Source organism: Antrostomus carolinensis, unplaced genomic scaffold (assembly GCF_000700745.2).
Source record: "Antrostomus carolinensis isolate BGI_N321 unplaced genomic scaffold, ASM70074v2 scaffold14557, whole genome shotgun sequence".
NCBI classification, from domain to species: domain Eukaryota; kingdom Metazoa; phylum Chordata; class Aves; order Caprimulgiformes; family Caprimulgidae; genus Antrostomus; species Antrostomus carolinensis.
In genome coordinates, this window is record NW_010328189.1 from 1 (window position 1) to 9181 (window position 9181).

The 9181-nt window shown below is 45.8% G+C and overlaps 1 protein-coding gene across 1 annotated transcript; it reads left to right on the forward strand.

Annotated features, from left to right (window-relative positions):
- Nucleotides 1–2045: 2045 nt before the first annotated feature.
- LOC114818744 (interleukin-12 receptor subunit beta-2) lies at nucleotides 2046–7566 on the forward strand (the record flags this gene model as incomplete). Its single annotated transcript, XM_029086002.1, has 6 exons — nucleotides 2046–2103; nucleotides 3126–3452; nucleotides 4326–4440; nucleotides 5907–6082; nucleotides 6287–6426; nucleotides 7422–7566. Coding segments are annotated over exons 1-6 (961 nt in total), but the record flags the coding sequence as incomplete, so codon positions are not given.
- Between the last annotated feature and the right edge of the window lie 1615 nt (nucleotides 7567–9181).

Below are 9181 nucleotides of genomic sequence, written 5' to 3' on the forward strand. Positions count from 1 at the left end.
AAATAAATAAAATTAAATTAAAAATTCTGCAGATTTTTGCTCTCAGCTGAAGATTATTTCTCATTATTTTCTCATATTTTGCTCTGATCACAGCTCACGTGCTTCACTGCGCTCATACGACGCTGCACAAACTGTCTAGCCCTTACCTAAGTAAACCACTGAGTAAAATTAATTGAAACGAGGCTGTTTTTGCCTGTGGACTCAAGTATTTTGGGGGACAGTTTTGCTGTCAGAAAAACGAGCTGCCTGAAGGATGTTTACACAGTCACGGGGTGATTTCAGTTTATTGGAAGGCAGAGCATTTACTTGAAGAAGCTTGGTGCTGTGATTGCTCATCCTTGCAGTTACTAATCACTTACGGACGGCACGGCGTGATGCTTTACGGTGTGTAAAGCTGAGCTGCTGCGGCGAGGCTTAAAGGTGCAGGCTGGAGAACACCTGGATTTAAATAAAATACAGTGTTAATAGGCATTTTGGCAACTCTTATATATTTCACTTTCAATTCAATACCAATCCACTTAAAAAACCAGGTAACGGATCCCATTTTGTTACATAAAACCAACTTGAAATAACTTTTTTTCTCATTTTTATATTAATATTGTCTCATTTTTATATTAATATTTCCTCATTTTTATATTAATATTTCCTCATTTTTATATTAATATTTTCTCCTTTTTCTATTAATATACATGCAGCAAAGACTACATTGTGTAATGCATCCCCGTGGAAGTGCCTCACCATCCAAGGTGGCACGAAAACCAGGCAGGATTTAAAGTTTCACTTTACAGTAGTTTGTTTCCAACATGACTTGGAGTTATTAAAAGAAAAGAAATCAATAAATCTCCATGACAGGTCGGGAGTTCTGGGAAGTGCTTGTTGGGTGAATTCACTTCTGAAGTATCTGATTTATTCTCACTGCTCCTGTAGCTCTGCAGGGGAAGGGGAAAAAGGGAATTAGTTGTTAATACTGGTTGCAAAATATAAGGGAAATACTGAGCTTAGTCCAGACTAACCTTGAATAATGGGTGGAAAATATATGTATTGATAACTCACAGAGTGTGGGCTTTAGCTAGGAAAGGTGGACATGGCATAAATTTGCATCTGAAGAGAATTTTTGGCCAAGTCTGTGGAGTTTAAAACATTTCCAAAGCTGTTTTGTTTGGTTGTGATGTTAAGAGTGTGCAGCTCTGCCTGGCAGGGTTGAGTTAAATAATCACAACCAAGCTGCGGGGGAGGCCTTTCCTTTTGGAAAATAATCCAAAAAAAAGTTGTGGGATTGCCAGTTCCCAAGGTCTGATCCAAAATGTTGTGTGTAATACTCAAATCTGGGAATCTTGAGGCTGTGTGAGCCACCCGAGATGAGCTCAGTTCATTTGGATTTGGGGTCACCCGTATGAAATCCAAGCACAGACCGGCTGAAGGACACGGGAGGGTCCTGGGGGCGGGGTCCTGGGGCTGATCCATCAAAAAATGGGTGTGGGATTTCGGGAGAGTGTGGGTCAGGCTGGAGCAGAAGATCCCAACCAAACCCTGGGGAGAAATAGCATGAGGGGTCCTGATGGTTTGGTCTTAGAATCAGGAAATGTTGTGAGCTGTGAGGGACCCACCAGGATGATGGAGTCCAACTCCTGTCCCTGCACAGGACAATCCCAACATTCACACCATGTCCCTGAGGGCCTTGGCCAAATGCTCCTGGAATCTTGTCAGGCTTGGTGCCATGAGCACCTCCCTGGGGAGCCTGTTCCAGTGCTCCACCACCCTCTGGGTGCCTGAAGAACCTTTTCCTCATGGCCAACCTCACCCTCCCCTGCCACATCTTCCTGCCATTTCTTCTCCTTCACTGGAAGATTTTTGGTTCTGGGCTTGCAGAGGGTCCTTGGGAAGGACTTGACAATATTAGCAGAGAATGTGAATGAGGAAGGTCTGACAAAATAAGCACTTTGGATTTTCTGCAGTTCTAAAAGAGTAAAATACAAATATCTGTAAATTGTTTTCCCACTTTTTAGGAACTGGTAAAAGTTCTTCATTTCTCTAGAGGGAGCAAAATGCTATTTGCATGGGTTGTGCCCACAGCAGTTTGGTTGTTGGTGCACTTCACCACAGGTAAGAGATGTTTTTTTCTTTCCTACGTAGCAATTATCACTTAAAAGAAACGCTCAGGCTATTTTTTTTTCCTCCCAGCTTGTGTATGGTATGCTAATAAACACCTTCCTTATTAGAGAGCAAAAATTGGTGCTTGATTAGCATCAGGGCAGGGGTACGGCCTTTGAGATCATTAAGTCCAACAGTACCTTTCCACTACTAAACCAGATTTCTGAGCACCTCATCTACCCGTCTTTTAGATACCTCCAGGGATGGGGACTCCACCACTGCCCTGGGCAACCCCTAAAAAAACCTGTCCCTTGGTCCTTGGTTGAACAGACCCCCCCCCACCTCTCTACACCCTCCTCCAAGGGACTTGCACAGAGCCACAATGTCTCCCCTCAGCCTCCTTTTCTCCAGGCTCAACCCCCCCAGTTCCCCCAGCCACAAGGGAACTCAGCACACTTGTGCTCCAGACCCTTCCCCAGCTCCGTTCCCTTCTCTGGACACGCTCCAGCACCTCCATGTCCTTCTCCTGTCCCTTACCACACAGAGGCAGGAATTCTGACATTATCATAGAATCCCAGACTGGTTTTGGTTGGAAGGGACCTTAAAGCTCATCCAGTTCCAACCCCCCTGCCAGCAGCAGGGACACCTTCCACTAGACCAGGTTGCTCAAAGCCTCTTCCAACCTGGCATTCAACACTTCCAGGGAGGGGGCATCCACAACTTCCTTGGGCAACCTGTTCCAGTGTCTGCCCACCCTCACAGTGAAGAACTTCTTCCTAATATCTCATCTAAACCTCCCCTCTTTCAGCTTAAACCCATTTCCCCTTGTTTTGTCACTAACTGCCCTTATGAAAAGTCCCTCCCCAGCTTTCTTGTAGCCCCTTCAGGTACTGGGAGGTCACTATAAGATCTCCCCGGAGCCTTCTCTTCTCCAGGCTGACATTATAAACCCAGGGAGCCTCTCCTTTTTGAACCCAGCGTGTGGCACAAGATCTGTATTTCTCTTCAAGCTTTCTTTTCCCATTCCATTGCAGAAGCGTGCAGGAACAGGAACATGCCTGTTAGCAAACCTTCCCGTGGTGCTGCAGAAATATGTGACAAAGGGAACATGACTGCTGACCCTGCTCCTCACGTCCAGCCTGGGACCAACGTCACCCTCTGGTGCCAGCTGAACCCCCCGTGGCACACTCCGCAGTGCAGGACGGCGATTTTCTTTAACAGCTCTGAACTAATTAACAATTACAGCAGCTCCGTCAGCACCCGCTTTCCGGTCCGTTCCTACGGCAAACACATGTTCACCTGCAAAACAGTGTGTGAATACAGGAAAAAACTCATCTGTGGAATCGATATAGAAGCTGGAAGTAAGGAGGATTTCATTATTCCTTGTTCTTAAACGTTTCCTGTGGCACCTCTGAGACACGTGTTAGAAATTGGCAGTGGGTGGCCTTTTCCAGAGCAAGTGCTGGCTTTTTGTGGCTCTTTGTATTTCAAATATTCCTGGATGGGTCTGTGCAACTCAATTCTGTTATTGATAAATGGAGAATCAGAGAATCACCTCAACTGGAAAAGCCCTTGAAGCTCATGGAGTCCAACCATGAACCCAACACTGACCAGTCCCCTATGACTAACCCATGTCCCTCAGCACTGTGTCTACACAACTCTTCAGTCCCTCCAGGGATGGGGACTCCACCACTGCCCTGGGCAACCCCTTCCAATGCCTCAGAACCCTTGCAGCAAAGAAATTCTTCCTCACATCCCATCTCAACTGCCCTGGCCACAACTGGAGCCCATTTCCTCTTGTCCTGTCCCTTGGGCCTTGGTCGAGAGATTCTAAGGAAATTTTAGATTTTAGATTTTCTTTTAACCTGATGAGCTGACACTGCTGCAGCACTCATCTGCTGGGTCAGTGCTGTTGGGTTTTTTTTCTTTTTTAAAAATAAGAATAATGGTTGATTGGTTCCAGCACTGTGGTACCCAGTCTGGAGAGCTGTTAAGCACTTGCATTCATCTGGCAGCCTTGTGAAGGGTTTCTCTCAAGTGTCAGAGGTCTCAACAGGCTGCAGACATCACAGACTCAGCTCTTTTCACACACAAAAATGATTAGCCCAAATATTTTGCCTCTAAATTCTTTAAAAAAAAAACCCCAAACCAACCAAAAAGCCAAACCTAGAATTTCTTAAAATGTCTCCTATCAATGTCTTTAAGGAAGAAACTGATAAGAACATCTGTTTAAGATCCTCCAGATGAGCCAAGCAATGTGTCGTGTATCCAGGACGGGACAGAGGGGCATCCCACCTGCACCTGGGATAAGGGAAGGCTCACGTACATCAACACCACCTATGTAATACAGTAAGTAACACAGAGACATGGGTTCTTTAACATCATCTCCCTACCCTGTGAGGCTCACCCTTCTTCACCTCCTTCTTCATCTTCTACTTCACCATCTTCTTCACCACCTTCACCTTCTTCTCCACCTGCTTTTGTTAGCCAGGGTAGCAGCAAGTTTCTCAGTAGCTTGTAGAAATTTGTCACTGCTCTTCAAGCACAAGAAGAAAGAATCACAGAATCACATTAGGGATTGGAAGGGACCTCGAAAGATCATCTAGATGAATATGTGAGTAACGTGCAGAAGAGTAGAGAGGTGTAGATAATGAGTCCTACAAGTGTTGCCATGGTATGTTAAGTTATTAAATATATTACAAAATACAACAGGTCAGCGTGATGTAAACATCTCTGATTGAGGTGGAAGAAAATCCATGGAGAAGCTAAATGGGTTACCCAAGGCAATGGGTTGAATGACAGGTGGAGAATTAAAAGTTGTGTTTGAAGTCATGTGGTCTGACAGTTAGACTGCAGATAAATTATATTTTTAGTCACTAACTTATGTAAAAGACAACAACAACAACAAAACAACCCTCAAATCCATCATCCCCTCAAGTTCTGTGCTCATCCATAGGGAAATAGTAAGTAACCAGCATTAGGTGACCATTGTACTGTCAAAAGGAACCTACTCACCTACTTGCAGCTCAGTGGAAACCCAGAAGCGTTTCCTTTATCTGAAATCAAAACCAAAAACCAGTATAACACCTTTACTACCAGTTTAGCCAGAGGAATATTTACCATAAATGGTGTATTTAAGCCTCTCTGGGCAGCCTGTCCCAGGGCTCTGGCACCCTCACAGCAAAGAAGTTTCTCCTCATGTTTAAGTGGAACCTCCTGTGTTCCAGTTTGTACCTGTTGCCCCTTGTCCTGTCACTGGCCACCACTGAAAAGAGTCTGGCCACATCCTCCTGACACACACCCTTTATATTATATATCAATATTTAGATATTGATAAACATTGATAAGGTCCCCTCTCAGGCTGCTCTTCTCCAGGCTGAACAGTCCCATCTCTCTCAGTCTTTCCATCTAAGAAAGATGCTCCAGCCCCTCATCAACTCTGTGGCCTCTGCTGGACTCTCTCCAGCAGTTCCCTGTCCCTCTTGAACTGGGGAGCCCAGAACTGGACACAACACTCCAGATGTGGCCTCATCTGGGCAGAGTAGAGGGGGAGGGGAACCTCCCTCGACCTGCTGGTCACACTCCTCTCAATGCCCCCAGGAGACCATTGGCCTTCTTGGCCACAAGGACCCATTACTGGCTCATGGTCAACTGGTCACCCACCAGCACTCCCAGGTCCTTCTCTGCAGAGCTGCCTTCCAGGAAGTCAACCCTCGATCTGTCCTGGTGCCTGGGGTTCCTCCTCCCCAGGTGCAGTACCCTGGCTTTCTTGGTGCACAGGAGAACAATAACCAAGTGTTTTCCTTCTGTTCCAGGCTATCAAATGGAACAGATGTCTTCTGTGTTCCAGAAGAAAATCTGAATAAGAGGTTTGGCACGCTGGCTCTGAGCAAGTTGGATTTTGACTCGGCTTACACCCTTGTGGTTGCCGCCTCCAACGAGCTAGGAAGTGCTTTTTCACAGCCACTCATCTTCATGTTACTCGACATAGGTACTACTGACCACCCTGCAGGTACCCCCAGCCTTTTAGAAAGACCTGGGAACCCTTTTGAGCACTTTCTCCCTTAAACCTCTGACAAAAACCATCCCTCCAGTCTAAACCAGTAATCCTCCTTCCCACCTAACCTAACCCCCCGTTCCGAGCTGTGCCGCGTTCCTGAGCGCTCTCTGCTTCTTTCTGTTTCTTTGCTGCTAGTGAAACCACATCCTCCCAACTTTTCAGTGGAATTTGCAAACTCTTCTGCCACCAACTGCACCTTTATTTGGCACGGTGAAGCACGAGCGCGGCACTGCAGGCTGAGATACCGTCCTCTCACCAGGCACACCTGGAGCACGGTAATCCTCTTCTGAATAAAGGAAATTAGGATCTCTGGAGGTTGCTTTAGTATCATTATTTCTTACCAGAACCACTTTGTCCAAATTTGACCTTCTCTGCTCTTGAACACCATATTTAATTAAAACTATTGCCTGCTGGTCAAAAATAAATCATTGGTGAAACACTGATCCTGGAGAAACACATGTGCATGAGTATTTCCACGTGTGTCACGTGTCTGTGAGCTGCACTGAAGAATCCAAGGTTATGTTTGACCCACCACTTTATCAGAATATGGTCATATCTTAGAATCACAGAATTATAGTGGTTGGAAAAGACCTTTAAGATCATCGAGTCCAACCATGAACCCAACACTGCCAATCCCACCTCTAACCCATGTCCCTGAGCACCTCGTCTGCCCGTCTGTTCAATCCCACCAGGGAAGGTGACTCCACCACCTCCCTGGGCAGCCTGTTCCAATGCCTGACAACCTTGGGGTGAAGGAGTTTCTCCTCACATCCAAACTAAACCAATCTTCTCATTGCATCTCACAGCTACAGACATGCAGTTTCCAAATGTAGGTGCCTTCTCCAAAGATTGGAAATCATTGTTTTGGGGTTTTTTTTAAGTGGTAAAAGATATTTATTGAGTAAAACGTGAATAGATAATTTGTTATCTTCACGTAATTAAACAAGGGATTTTTTTCAGATGAAAAACTGCCAGCCTATTTTTTTAAGTGGTAAAAGAAATTTATTGAGTAAAACGTGAATAAATAGTTATCTTCACGTAATTAAACGAGGGATTTTTTTCAGATGAAAAACTGCCAGCCTGATGATTCATTGCATCATTCTTGGAGTTGTTAAAGTTGTCTCAGATCAGGGTTTTCCCCATTGTTTTTTTCAAGACGTGTTTTGGCTGGTTGGGCTTCATTTTGGGCATTAGTAATTCAACCCATCACTGCCTTCAACCTTCATTTCCTCGTGAGTTTAATGTTATATTTCCTTTCTCTTCCTTAAAGGTTGAAAACTTAAACAGTGAAAAATACAGTCTTGATGATCTGGAACCTCACACAGCCTACGAGTTTCAGGTCAGCTGTAAAATTCACCCCGAGCGAGGACTGTGGAGTAACTGGAGCACGTACCAAGCCCAGACTCCAGAAGCAGGTAACTCACGATGGCATCTCCCGTGCCAAGCTGGTCTCTCACCTTTGTGTACGAGCAGAAACTTCAGCTAATGAAGTCAAAACGCTGCTGGGTTTTTTACTGCTTGGCTTGAAGAATTTCTGTAGATCCAGACCCAGAGCCAACAGGGAAGTAACTTCTGGAAGACAATTGGGTTTTTAATGAAGAGAAAATGAAGCGGTTCAAGTTTCTTGCAAAACAGGAATTTCCAGAGTTGACTGAGAAGGTCTGAAGGATGTTTTCATTGATGGTGTTGAAGGTTGGGGGAATTTTCCCGGAGCTGTGGTGGCCCTTCGCATCGCGACACATCTAGAAAAGGCAGTTTGTGCATCTCAGATGGGCAAAGAGAAATATTTTGTAGGGGTTCATACCTAAGCATTTTACTAAATCCCCACAACATCATCCTGACTGGAGTTATGGGGTTCGTTAGCTCCTGGTGCTAATGAACCGCAGCTCAGGCAGCGTGCCCCAGGATCTTGAGCTTGCTCAGTTGTTTGCAGAGGAGTTGAATGACTTGGCTGGGAAACTGCCCGGGCCCTCTCCATCCTGCTGATATTGGCAGGTTTCAACAGCACAGTCTAATTTTGCCAAGTCATCTTTTCCCAAGTAGAGAAGTGATTTCACCTGTAGCCTCCTCAGATGAATCCTCCACCATGCATGGGGTCACTGAAGACCTCTATGGCTTCAGCAGAGCCAAACTGGCCCAGGTTGGCCAGAAAAGCTGTGGCTGCTCCTCCCTGGAAGTGTTGAAGGCCAGGTTGGATGAGGCTTTGAGCAACCTGGTCTAGTGGAAGGTGTCCCTGCTGCTGGCAGGGGGGTTGGGACTGGATGAGCTTTAAGGTCCCTTCCAACCCAAACCATTCCATGATTCTAACCTGGGCATGCATTAGGGAGAGAGCTATCCCACCAGGAATTAGCTGAGCAAAGAGCATTTCTGCTCCAGAGGACAGCACAGCAGCCTCCAGGACACCCAACACCAACCTGAGGGCAATCCTACTAGCTTCTGCCAAGGTCCGTATGGGCTGGCCATGGGCTCACACACCCGCCTGCCTGCCTTCACCCTGAGCTGCACCACCTCACATGCTGCAGAACTTTCAGTTCTTACAAGAGAAGAAATCTTTTCAGAAGTTTGTGTTTCAACAAAGACGTGTCCTTTGGCTGCTTTGGCATCTCCTCCTTTCATCTCCTACTTGGCTTCTGTTGCTCTTCTTTTGTGAATTACTATAAGCTGCTGGGGCTGGGGCTGTTATTACTCACGCTCTTTACCACTACTGACAGCATTAGTTTCTGCAAGAAACATTGATTGATGCAGAAGGTGTGAACTTTTCCTCCCTCCCCCACCTTCCTCTCAACAGTTTTCTCAGCCTCCTTGTTGCACCCTGGCTTGCTACGGCACTTGTAGGCATCACCCCTTTACCCAGCTGATGCCATCAAACGAGAGTCTTTCCAGCTAATCAAGGAGCATTTTCTGTCCTCAGGCAGGCAAGAAGCTCTGGGGACATCATGGTTGTCTTTCTTTGAAGGAGCTGAAGTTCTACACATGAGTTTGGTGGAGTCTTTTCAATGAGATCATTTTTTTTTTTCATAGAATCATAGA